This window comes from Topomyia yanbarensis, chromosome 3 (genome assembly GCF_030247195.1).
Source record: "Topomyia yanbarensis strain Yona2022 chromosome 3, ASM3024719v1, whole genome shotgun sequence".
Classification (NCBI taxonomy): Eukaryota; Metazoa; Arthropoda; class Insecta; order Diptera; family Culicidae; genus Topomyia; species Topomyia yanbarensis.
The window spans coordinates 169,437,377-169,450,046 of NC_080672.1; the positions used below are offsets into that span (position 1 = coordinate 169,437,377).

Below are 12,670 nucleotides of genomic sequence, written 5' to 3' on the forward strand. Positions count from 1 at the left end.
GTAATATTTTTGTGACATTTTAGTCCCATATTTCAACAAACAGAGGTGCCATCATTTACTTTTTAAACAATAGAGATAGAATATGGACATGTTAAGAATAGTTACTGCAAAGTGTCTGCTCTACAACTTTGTAGAAACTATGTAATTTCTATCCCTTTCTTTCGAAAAGTTAGTGGAACTAAAGTTTTCTAAACAACTAATACATCTCCGTTCCCTCATGATAGCGAAATTTTATTCTACTTTTCCTTTCTTTTAAGGAAGTTTTCGATATTTCTGGTTTATTGAACATACTTTTAAAAGAATTTCGTGCGTCATATCGAACATGTGATCACGAATTTCGACTTTTTTGGATGCTACATGGTCCTTTGCATAATTCTTCAACTGATGCAGCAAAATTCTTCAATAAGAGAAGTACATGCTTTCAATCATAGTTACAGTGTCAGATAAAACTATTTCTTTACAATTTTTTGTGTCTCTAACCACCATGTCGCGATTGTGAAGAGACCAACAACCGACGGGTAGTAATATTGTTGTGCCAACAAGTATTAATAACTTTTGTGAGAAACAATGTGATGCATAAATGACAATGCGAAGATACTGATGTAACATCAAACTATACATTTTGTATAATTGAGAACAAATGAGACAAAAAAACGTTTCAGTTGTGTAATTTTATATACTTGGCTTTCGGACGAAGAAATAAATGTTGATGGCCATTGGTTCACGGACAAAGTATAGGTCGATTTAACGAAATGTCGGCCAATTACTCCAAGCAATCAGACAAAGTGTGTACCAGAGGCTTTGATTTATGTCAATTATTATATTTGGCAATGTTATCTGAAGCTTCATGTCTTGGATCTATAAACTGTTTTAAAATTCGATTACAGTAGTGGAATACAACTCGTACATTTCACATAATATTATGATGGTTTCTAATTTTCAATTCGATTTTTCAAGTGCTAAAACATCACGCAATTCGAGCAAATTGCTGTATTTACTGTTACTGATCCAGCAAGCTATTCGGTAAAAAGTAAAAAAAAAATTCAAAACGTGATTAGCTCCGCTAGATAACGGCAAATCGAATCCATCTGTCGTAATTCTTTGAATGTAAAAAAAAGGAATTTGAACACCTAAAAAAACAATTCCACTAGACTCATGCTACGGCGCCTGGGACGCAAGAAAAATTCGTTCCCATTTCAAAGAATTTTCGTCTCATCCCCTCCTGCCAGGTCTGGTGGCTGCTGTTCAAACAATCCAATCAATAGCAGAGAAGAAATTTTCTCGCTCTACAGGAACAATGGGAGCTGCTATCGATCCGCTGTAAGGATATGTGCCTGTAAGAAGATATCGCACCATAAATTTTCCTCGAATAAGAAGGGAAGAAAGATTCCCGTTCCCGTGTTGTGTGGTGCTTTAGATCGGAGAAGCAGGCGAGCAGTGAAAGATATATAGACAAAAAATCAATAAAGACCAAAATTGTTTTCGGACAGATTCAGCTCAAGTGAAGCGAAAAACTCACATTCAACTTTTTTTGCCTCCTCCTTGGACAAGCTGCGGGCTAAAGAGCCTCTAGAAAACCAAACAGTGCTACGGAAGAAGCGAGTTAGTGTGAAAGAAAAGAACGGAAGAAACATTGAACCGATATCCTTACGCACGCACGGAGAGAAAAATCACAGCTACTAGTGTAATAATGAATTTGGTAAATTTAACGTCAATCTGTGGGTGTGGGATGTGCTACTAGTGCTCCTGATTGCCAAGTCTCCAACTCCTACCGTCGGTCAGGCGGCACTGGGTGGTTGACAGAGTGGGTGGAAAATTAACGTGGTGGAGGTGGTGAAATGTAAGTGTCGATTCCACCACTGTATCTCACCGCAGCAGCCCGTGCCTACTGTTTGGACTTTTTCTCCCGTGGGGTGGAATAGAAACGCAAGTGTAAGTGCAGACCCTACTCGTCGTTGTGAGTGTGCAAAAAACTCTACTAATGACTTTGCCAAGCATTGAGGCGTGAGGAAGTGTCACAAGACCGGATCAGCACTACACTACTACACGGCTAGCCACTCTAGGTCTGACAAAGGCGAAACGGCAGACAAAAGTGTCTCTATTGCGCATAAATTGAAAGCATACTCGCTGTCGTCGTTTTTTTTTCTTTCTATTCTCGCTTACACCGAAGAATCGAACGCTGACTGTGTTGGTGTGAAATAATATCAAATTACATTACACCTCTTAGCTAGTGTGAGTGTGTCAACCGCGGGCGCAACACCACGCAAGAGAATAAATAAGAGCATAAACATAAACGAGTGTGTCCAAACACGCACACATGCCCGCCGTAAGCCAGCAAACAACCCGAAAAGGGGGAGACTAGAAAAATAATAAACAACGGCGTCAAAAGAAAATAAATAACAACCCAACACATGCACACTCAGCAGCTTGCGACTACGATTTCTACACCGGGAGAGAAGAAGTTTTTGTGAGCAAGAGTTTGAGAAGCCGTCGAGAGAGAGAAAATAGCAGAAAAAAACAGTCAAAGCCTTCTTTAATAATCGCTATCACCCCCGCCACCAGAGTCCACTGTTGTTCACACCGCACACTAGTCCAACGACCACGCAAAGTGTCCCCCCACGACGACGTCGGCCGTTGTGCATTCTCGGGACCGGTTTTTGTCCTCTTCTTGGTGACGAAGACTTCACACAAGACTTTTCGCTCTCTAATCCGATGTTAGTGTACCGATTGGACGCGACACACCAATCCGCGACGATTATCACACAAAATAGAGGGAGTGGCCTGACCATAAGCAGCACCGCATCCGACAGTGTGTGTGCAAGTGTGAGCGAGAGGCCAGAGGGGTGCGGTCGACACCAGTTCAACACGAAAGGTGTGATTACAGACACCAAAAACCAGACACCAAGCGCTTAGTTTGTCGCTGCAGCGGTAACCAGTTCATACACGGCCGGCGTGAAGTTAGCATCGTTGTTGTTGTTGTAGTTTTTGTTTCGTTTTTTTCTCTCGCTCTCGTGTGACTCTCGCAGCCTCCCCCTGGCAGCCGTGGAGCTTCATAGTCCCCCACTCCACCATCATCGAGTGTACCAGTTATGGGTGTGAGTGTGTCACGATATTTCACGACATGGCACGCATTTTTCACGGCTCTACTGATGCGTGAGTGTAGTTGCCTTGCTGCGAACGATCCAAACCCGGTGGCATAGGCCCATTAGCCTTACGAGTGCTGTTGCCAACGAACCGTGTGTGTGCTTTTCCCGCGATCAACAAATCCGGAAGTGGCGCCGGAAAATTTCGTGGAAACCAGGATAAACCAACAAAGGCGGAGGAAAAGCTAACACCAGTTTTGTGTATCCCCGCGAGTGTGTGTGTGTGTGTTACGTGTACGTGTTACACCGAACCGTGTCGACGATTAACCGTTGAAGCTTTTGGGTTTAGCTAAAGCGCGACCCACTAATTAATTATTAATCGTTGCAAATTAAAATACTACACTGCTACCGTTGGCAATAAATGCTCTGGTAGGAACGACGGTGAAGTGAGTGACAGAAGATTACGATTTACCATGAAAAGAGTATCGAGGAAGATTAATTACTGTGAACGTACTGTGAATTTACATTGAATGTAGGCTAATCCGAATAAAGTGTAGTGAAGAAAAAGAAACCGAAACCCGCAATAGTTTAGTGTGTAGTGACTGTAAACGATCCGCGGAGAAAAACTAGTTCACCGACGCCAGTCAGGAGATCGGAAAGGACGACGACGTCACACGTGTGGTGCGATCTCTCGGTGATGTTGTGATGAGATACGACGGTCAGGAATTACTTCAATCTGACGAATTCAGTAGGCCGGCGAAGGGAATGGCCTACCATCCATTCCTGCAGCTACCGAGACCCACTGACTTCAGCGTGTCGTCGCTGTTGACTGCGGGCTCACCGCCTCAAGGACAGAACTCGCCTAGCGCCGGTCCTGGAGCGGCAGCTGCTGCTGCTGCTGCATCTGCTGCCGCCGCCGCAAACGTACCGTACTTTCCGGCTGCTGCTCTAGCGGCCCTAACGGGTGCCCCGGGCGGACACCCACCGCATCTGTATCCGGGGTCACTGCTGCCAAAGTTACCACCACACCATCCGCATCCGCATCATCCGCTGGGAGCCGCGTACACTACCGCCGAGGACGTCGTGATGGCCGCGGTTGCAGCCCATCAGCACCATTCGGCGATGAGACCGCTGCGGGCACTGCAACCGGAAGATGACGGTGTTGTCGATGACCCGAAGGTGACCCTGGAAGGCAAGGAGCTGTGGGAGAAGTTTCACAAGCTCGGAACGGAGATGGTCATCACGAAAAGTGGCAGGTGAGTGAGCTTTTTTTCTGGTTTGGTGTAGCAACGACGGAAGCGAAAAAAAGGAGTGTAAAATTTAGCGCTGCGAACGCCGTCGGCTTTAGAGCCAGCCGTTTTGGTTAAGTTGTGTTTGGCGTTTGTGGATTTTGGAAAGTTTGGCCTTGACGTAAATTACATTTCGCAAGGCTACGGAAGTGCAAATAGAAAATAGCTCATTGTGCTTGCTGCAATTGCCATTGTTTTGCATACTGTCGGAGTTGCATTACAAACTGTTTGGTAACTTACAAAGCAAATGGCATCCTTTTTGATTGCTGGGTTCCATTGCTTTAGATGGACTAAAACAAATTCTAAGAAAATTTTGGATCAGTTCATTTCTTCTAGCATGTATGAAGTTTTGAACAATTTTGCGTAAAAATTGACTAAAAGATGGTAGTTTATGAGCCGCCTACTAATTTAACTGTCACGTTGTAGACACAAGTTTAAAGAATTTACACAAATAAACTATAACATTTTATCAATTTATTAAATTGATTGTTTCAGTCGATATACAAATTTGACGTAATTGAACAAGAAAATAGGTTTAACACATCGTCTGATTATGTCGCCATAATTGACAGTTTCGTGTTAGCGATTTTACGTCTAACGCGATCGGTGGTTTTTGTACCTGAACTATTCTCGTCATATTTCGGAAAGTCTGTCTAAAACTAATAATTGCAATACTTTAATTGATTCTTTTAGTTGACAATTATTGAAAGTTCTTTTTATCAAACACAGCCAAACATATCTGACTAAAGTCATGAAAAAATTAAAACAATCGTGGAAATTGAAGCAAAGTAAATTTTAACCGGTAGCCAGGCCCGTTCTCAAAGTACTAAAACCACGGTTCTAGTATTGTAAGTGTGATAAATTACATATAAAAATTGCGCCTCCAGATGATTTTTCCTCGTGCTTCGGAAGGGCAAGTTGACTCATAAAATATATTTAATTCCATTAATAGGAGTTCAAAGATTACTGTGCCAGTAATGAAAATTGGATAGTTAACAAAAGATGATAGTTTGAAAGTCTTAAATATGCTACATTTTCGATCAAAAGTTGTGAATAACTTTAAATTTTTTTGTCAAATGACAGCTAGATTTTAATTTTGGTTAATTGAGGACGCGATAAAATTAGACCCTTTATGTTCCAAAAACGCTGACAGGAGCTATAAATCGTCTGTTGAATTGCTAAAACTGAGAAATCTTGCTGTTTTCGAAAATACAGAACATAAAAACAGGTAATTTTGCTATACAAAAGTAATACAAGCAGTCAAAGTATTTTTTCGCAATATTTACAACGTATACGATATTTACTGATATAAAATAAATTATTATTCAGAGTAAACCAATAAAAAGTAAATGAAAAAAAAAATGCTAAAATGCTCTTAGCTTCTAGAATTGCGTGTCTTGAAAATCAGTTTAATTCATCGTTCCGGTGATCTACTTGGTGTAATTGATTGGGGTGACTCTTATATCGTTGAAAACTGAGGCATCAAATCGCTAAAATCTACATTTGTTGACTTGCCTATATTTTTGTAGCTCCCAATATTTCTAGAACAGCAATAGGAGAATTTCTAGAATCTCCGGTTGTGTTGTCTCGATCATTTGAATGACAAGTTTCATATACCGTTTGAAAGATACGACGAAGGCCATACTTTTCGCCGAACAAAATCTAATGATTCAGTTTGAAGAACTTGAGTTATGAGCAATTATCTAAGAAGAAGTTTTTTGGTCAACATTTTTTTTTGTTACCGGTTGTGAGCACACAGGAAATTCCAATAAAACTGTAGAAGTGGAACGTAAAACCAATGAAGATTCACAGTTTAAAATTATCTTTATTAATATTTAGAGCATCAAGCCAACAGATATTTGTTACTGGTTGAATGATCCAGTAATTTTAATCATCTGACATATCCAATTCGGAATCGTAATGCACATATACTGTTGTGCATGTTTGAACATTTCAAATGCACTAGTCGCTTTCATATGTTACTGGCGAAGAAATTGTTTTAGAACATTTGCGTTGCATTTATCCCTGCAAATCATACAAAAAATATTTTTTTTGGAAGAAGATTTTTTGTTTGCTTAATTCACTGGAGATGTTGTTAGCGTTTTCTTCCGGTTTTTACTTGGTATATTTTTCCTTGCTGCATTCATAATTTTTGATTCTGCAATGTTCTCGGAAAAAAAATTAAAATATTGCCACAGCTATCTAAGCATTTTTTTGAGCTCGACGGCTTTGATGACGTTTAGAAAGATATCGGGGTGGAATTGTTTTTCGCTTGCTTCTTTGACTATTTGACATTGTATATACAACGTCAACCAGTCAAAAAAGCAGGCGAAAAAAAATAAATTCCGCCCTGAAATCATTATAAACGTCATCGAAGCTGTCGAATTCGCAAAAATCTTAGATAGCTGCTCCGAACGTTCTATAAGTAACAAGAAAACCACGAAAGATGTTGAAATATGATTAGATATATCTCAATAACACAAATTTTTCAGGGATGCAAATTTCATATTTAATGATTTTCCAAGGTGGCGGGTGACTCACAACTGGGGACATCCAACTATTATTGTTAATATTTCTGGTGTATTTTTTCTAATGTGTATCTTAATTTCACTTTGAAAGAGGTGTGAACTGTTCTCCGGCTAGCTTCCGATGCTTAATACAATTTTCTTAGAATATTTACAATACTTCAATTGCATGAAAAATGTAGCCGAAGAGAGTCTAAATTGATAGGTTTTAACAATTTTCAAAAATATTTCTAGACAACGATGATAATTGTATTAAAATGTAATTTTTCAACGTTAAATAAAATTGTCCTTAGCAGCACTGCTCCGATGGAATCCACTCAGATCAATTGCAATAACTTCAGATCTTTGGATAATTCTAATAACTGTTGGTGCTCAAATGGAAGGTAATAGTCACAGTTATCAGCTTTACTTGTAGTTTTGTTTAAATCTTATTTAACCAGAGAGTTATAGCTGTTTGAAAACGTTGTTGTTCATAAACAACGTGGACATGAAGGAGTTAACCCTTTCATGCTCAACTTTTTTCTAGTGCATGTAGGGTTTTAAAACTATTTTTCCTTGAAAATGGTGAAATCAAGAAACACGAAAAGTCTTTTTTCATAAAGCTAGGTGCTTCCCTTGCAGTGTTAGAAGCTGCTCCTTTTTTACCTTGCTCAATACAATTCTCCAAGAAAATTTACAATAGTCCAATTGCATAGAAAACGTAGCCAAAGACAGCCTAAATTGATAAGTTTTATCAGTTTTCAATAATATTGCACCAAAACGAAGATATATGAGAAAATCATTTTCCGTTGTCAACGTAAATTGTTCCTGGCAGCACTGCTCCATCGGAATCCAATCAGACTAATTGCAATAACTTCGCTTCTAGGGCTGATCCTTGTAACTGTTATTACTCAAATGAAAGGTAATAGTCGCATTCATTAGCCTTACTTGTTTTTGTGAACAAATCTTGCCACAATAAAAAGTTATAGTTGTTTAAAAACGTTGTTGTCCACAAACAACATGGGCATGAATGGGTTAAAGTAACATCTAATGATGCTACGAATATATATGACCCAGAACTAAGAGGACGTTCATAAACCACATAGACTGATGAGGGAAGCGGGGAGTCTAGTAAAACTCTACGTAGACTTTATTCTAATTTTGTGTTCTTCTCGGACTACTAATTACAAGGTGCCACAAGAAATGAATGTATGGGAGACCGGGGCTAGTTGGCGGTATTTTCAGATTTCATTTTTTATCGCTTTGATTTTTGTAGATCTTTCAAAATTGAACACTTTGTATGAAAGGGTAGACTGTTGGCAATATCTCTGAATTTTATTGAAATGTTTGATACATTTTCTCCATTTTTAGAGACAAAAATTTGTGACACGGAAAACCTGCCAACTTACTCCAGCCCAGGCGTAAGTTGGCGGAATGCCAGAAAATAATCTATCGAATAAAAATTCGATTACATCAGTGATCCACATGACTTGTGCTGCCTTTTCAATAAAACTGTATATTATTCAGTGGCGTAGCCAGGGAGGGTTTTTGGGATTAAGCCCCCTTTCATCCAAACCAAAATTCGTTGGATTGAAAAAAAAAACAAATTAATTGATGCTGACTAATTTTATTGAGTATTGCACAATAACAATTTGGGAAGTATATTGTCGGATTACTACATTGACAAGCTATTGTTTTAAGCGTTATGGATCTTGTAACTGATATCTTAGCCGAGACCCCATAGTTGTCAAATTATCATGAGCTCTTTGTTGAAGAGATGCTCCGAAATATGGGTTAGGGACAATGCTTCGAATGGGAAGCGCAGTTTGATGTTTATAAACACCAACTTACTCACCGGAAAATTGCATACAATCCAATATTTGCAAAATATATATATTTAGAAAATTCGTAGAGTTGAGACAAAACTCAGTGTGATTAACAACGACAATAATATTTTGGAAAGCACAAGAAAAATTATGAAAAATAACGTTTTCCGTTTGTCTTTAGCAGGTCAGGATCGATTTTTAGGGGGTTTTCATCTTTTTTGTATTATCTATTATATAAATAACCTCTAAGCAAGATTATAAATAATTAAAATTTCAAAATTTTTAAAGTTAGTTGTTATTAATAGTATACATTTCAGTGCTGAATGGTTTGATAATTTTTTGTATACGAGTGCTCGTTCTGAAGTTGTGAGCTTTAATAGTGAAGAAAAGTAAAATTAATCCTCGAAAACATTTTTTACGATCACATTATTTCGAATCTGTAAACTTTGTATATTTAGCATCTTTGAAATATATTACAACGTAAAGTAGCATCTCATCTAATCAAATGATTTTGGCGTTTAATCCTCCTCCTACAAAAATTCACTATTCAAACAAATTTAGTTCGAGATTTAATGTCTTCAGTAAGTTTTCGAAAATGCTATTTCAAACAACTTTATTGAATGAAGCGGGCATAGCGTAGTTGGTCCTAAGTCTTTTAGTATTTTTGAAGAGTTATTTCTCCATAATTACTTCTAGCAGATTTATTCACCAAAATTAGTACGTCAAAAGATGTGCTTTTTTATGTTGGAAAGCTTCTTCGAGGTTGTTGAAACTCCAAAGTTGATGCTTTCGAAATTATGTGATATTTATTCGCTTTTAAAGTGCACCGTGTATTTTCACACTTTGACTTAATTGACATTTTATTTAAAAAAATACAGAAGGCATCTGTTAGACTAATTTTGTTTCTGAATTTTTAAAAACTTTTCAAACTTGCACGAAATTTAAGTATTTAAAAAAATAAACGATTTTCATCAACCACTTCTCCCCCTAAACCAAATTTCTGGCTACGTCACTGATATTATTCGACACTTGCCATCATATTTTAGTTTCGATACCCACTTCGACGCATGCTCCATATTCAAAAGCAAATTTTCGAAATTCTTCAGGCGATTGGCCGAAATACATGTCCCCTGCATTTAAGAGAGAATACCAAATGATTCTTCTACTTTGGGATCATCCATAACCCAACAAACAACGAAAGCTGAACAAGCCTTCAACCAGCGAGAATAAGCTGAACAAGAATTGTTTAAGCCATTATCCAGCCAAATTGTTTGTTGGGAAATGATGTAGCATTATATGGGGGAGTTTTGCATTTTGTGATGATGTGTGACGTCGGGGGGTGGTTAGGGGGTCATGTCAGGCTACGTAGCTTTGTTAAAGGGGAATAACTAACATCGTTCTTTATTTTTTTAAAAAATATACGGGAAAAGGGAGGGGGAGAGTTACCGTCACGCTACCAGGGGGGGGGGGGGTATTTAGAGATTTGTGACGAAATGCTACGATGGGGTGTTAAAAATTACTCAAAAAATGCTACGTCATTTATTGATGGACCCTTTGGAGTTTTACCCCAACCGCATATTTCATTATAAAATATAAAAAATAACTTTTGTTTATGGATAGGTATATCTATTGGCAAGCTCTTTTCATGCACTATCGAAAAATAGAATCATCAGGGAAGTATGTAGATTAAAATTACTTTAAATAACACAAAATGTTCAAAATTAAGGAAATTTACAAAGTATGCTCGAAAACACAATATCGCCCACAACTTCTACAAAACAAAATGTTTTGCAACAAAAACACATTGAATAATGTGTTTCACATTACTTGAGGTATACAACGAGAAACAGTTCTGTATGTTTAATGGCAACGGAAAAAATAATATTCCGCCCCGGGCTCCCCTACTTTTCAAGTAATTTGGTACAGATTGTAGGGCTGGTCAAATACAACACAAAAGCTACATTTTATCAATTTAATATACCATGAAAACCTTGATTAATGAAAGAAACTATTTTCGGGACTTTCAGCTCTTAAAAATTAGATACGCGTTCATTTTTCAACCGATTTTAAATTTTCTGAGTATTCTAGAAAGAAGAAGAAATGACCTTTTAACCGATATTCTGTGTTATGTTCTTTTAGTAAAAGTGACGCGCGGTTTTGGCACAACGATATGAAAATAACCATTACTTTCTATTCTTTCATGAAAAATGTGGAAATTTCTCAACATTGTTATATAAGGAGCTGTCTGTGTGTTATTATTTTTTTTCAAATTAAAAGCTTGTTCGCTTGAAATTGTAAGGAGACGGCCTCACATAACTTTTTCAAAAAATCGGTTTCTGTTGCTCGATTATGTGTACTTTCAAAAGTATGTGTGTAATCTTTGAAGTTGAAATTGAAAAAAAATATAATTATAGAATCCCATTGTGCGCGACAATGCCCCGCTAACCCCTGAAGAGTTCATGCAAGCAAGTTTCCATTTCGGAAAAAATAATGAATCTGATATTTTTCAATCGATTGTGATGATAAGTGGGTCATTAGATGCAGAATTTAATGTTCTCTTTGAATTTTTAATAAAACAAAGATGCTTCCGTGAATGAATGTTGCGTAGTTTCAGAAATTTCATAGAAAATCGTAAAATAATGGTTGTATTCATAGTATTTTCCCAAATCCGCACAATATATTTAAGGGGAGCGTCTGTTGTAAAGTGCTCAAAACGAAAGTTATTTTGTTTTACGATTTTGAACAATGGATCTTATGTGTAATGTTAGGATCGCTTTATACATTCATTGTGTACGAAAAAATATATATTTTCAGTCACACAGAGCCACACATACGAGCGATCCAAGAGCCCAACCATTTTCAAGTCGAGGAGTGCCGCGGCGAACACGATAACTCTCGATAAAATTGTCTGATACGGGAAATTCAATAAATTTTGTAAAGCTTAGACTTGTAGTTAGTCCATGAACCACAAAAAATAGAAAAAAGTTCGAGTTTTGGAAAACGGCTCAATGAAAACCGAAAATAGTCATGTAAAATTCGGTCATTTTTCTTCATAATAATTGGGAGAAATTTTTTTTTATTCAGTTTTCTGTGGTTCATCGACAGGCTACACATATTAGGCATCCTCATTAAAAAATCAAGTCAATTTAGGTAGAAGTAGTTTAGAGTATATCGCCGATAGAATGAAATCTGCGTGTGTTTTAGCAAATTCGCGCGTGGAATGCATGGCTGTTTAAAACAAAAGAAGTTCAGCGTGGTCACCGAGATTGCGGGAGACCTTTCTAGAGGTTCAACACTAACAATTAAGCGGATAAAAAAGAAATCGATTATTTTTGTCCTCTACACCAGACGCCCCCCTTAACAGTATAGTAAACAGCTGGAAAGGTTGTTTATTCTTTTTTCTAGATCAGTCAGTGTATAAAAACCCCGGAAAATTTATTTTTTCCTATGAATCATGTTTTGAAAGTATGCAACTTTTTGCATACATTATTTTGTGTTGTATTTGACGAGATAAAAATGATATAAAATCCCGGAAGGTTCGTACAGTAAAAATCCGTCAGTAGCGAATCATAATCTGTGTTACAAAATTGGTTATTCGTAGGCTTTCGTTATTTATTTATAAATGTAAACCATTAACAGGCCGCAATCGGCCCCAATAATGATGCCTTAATCTAAAAATTCTTTAATAAAATTCAAAAACCTTGTGCCTATAAGATTACGAGTCAAATTAAAGTCAAATAGGTGTGTCACACGATTGAATGTTCTTTGTAATCCTGTGATGGCCGCATTCTCTGTGTGGTTGAACCGCCGAAGAGGTACTCTCAAAAGAGTATTGCTGCGCAACACCCTAGTTCTAGGCTTTCGTTAGATGCATAAACCATTAAAAGTTTATATATTGTCAAAGTTTAGCAGTATAATCATTAGATCGGCAGCAATTTTGACTTTTTAGGAACACTGTTAATTCAAGT

General features: G+C 37.5%; 1 protein-coding gene across 3 annotated transcripts in view; it reads left to right on the forward strand.

The window, feature by feature from the left end:
- Positions 1–1,194: 1,194 nt before the first annotated feature.
- Positions 1,195–12,670, forward strand: part of LOC131693245 (optomotor-blind protein) — a 363,110-nt gene continuing 351,634 nt past the window's right edge. For 2 of the 3 annotated variants that reach the window (XM_058980914.1, XM_058980915.1), the window contains exon 1: positions 1,195–4,339. In XM_058980914.1, coding sequence (XP_058836897.1) covers positions 3,789–4,339 — 551 coding nt within the window. In that variant the 5' untranslated portion in view covers positions 1,195–3,788. The remainder of the gene's footprint in view (positions 4,340–12,670) is intronic. The other variant, XM_058980916.1, reaches the window with a different exon arrangement.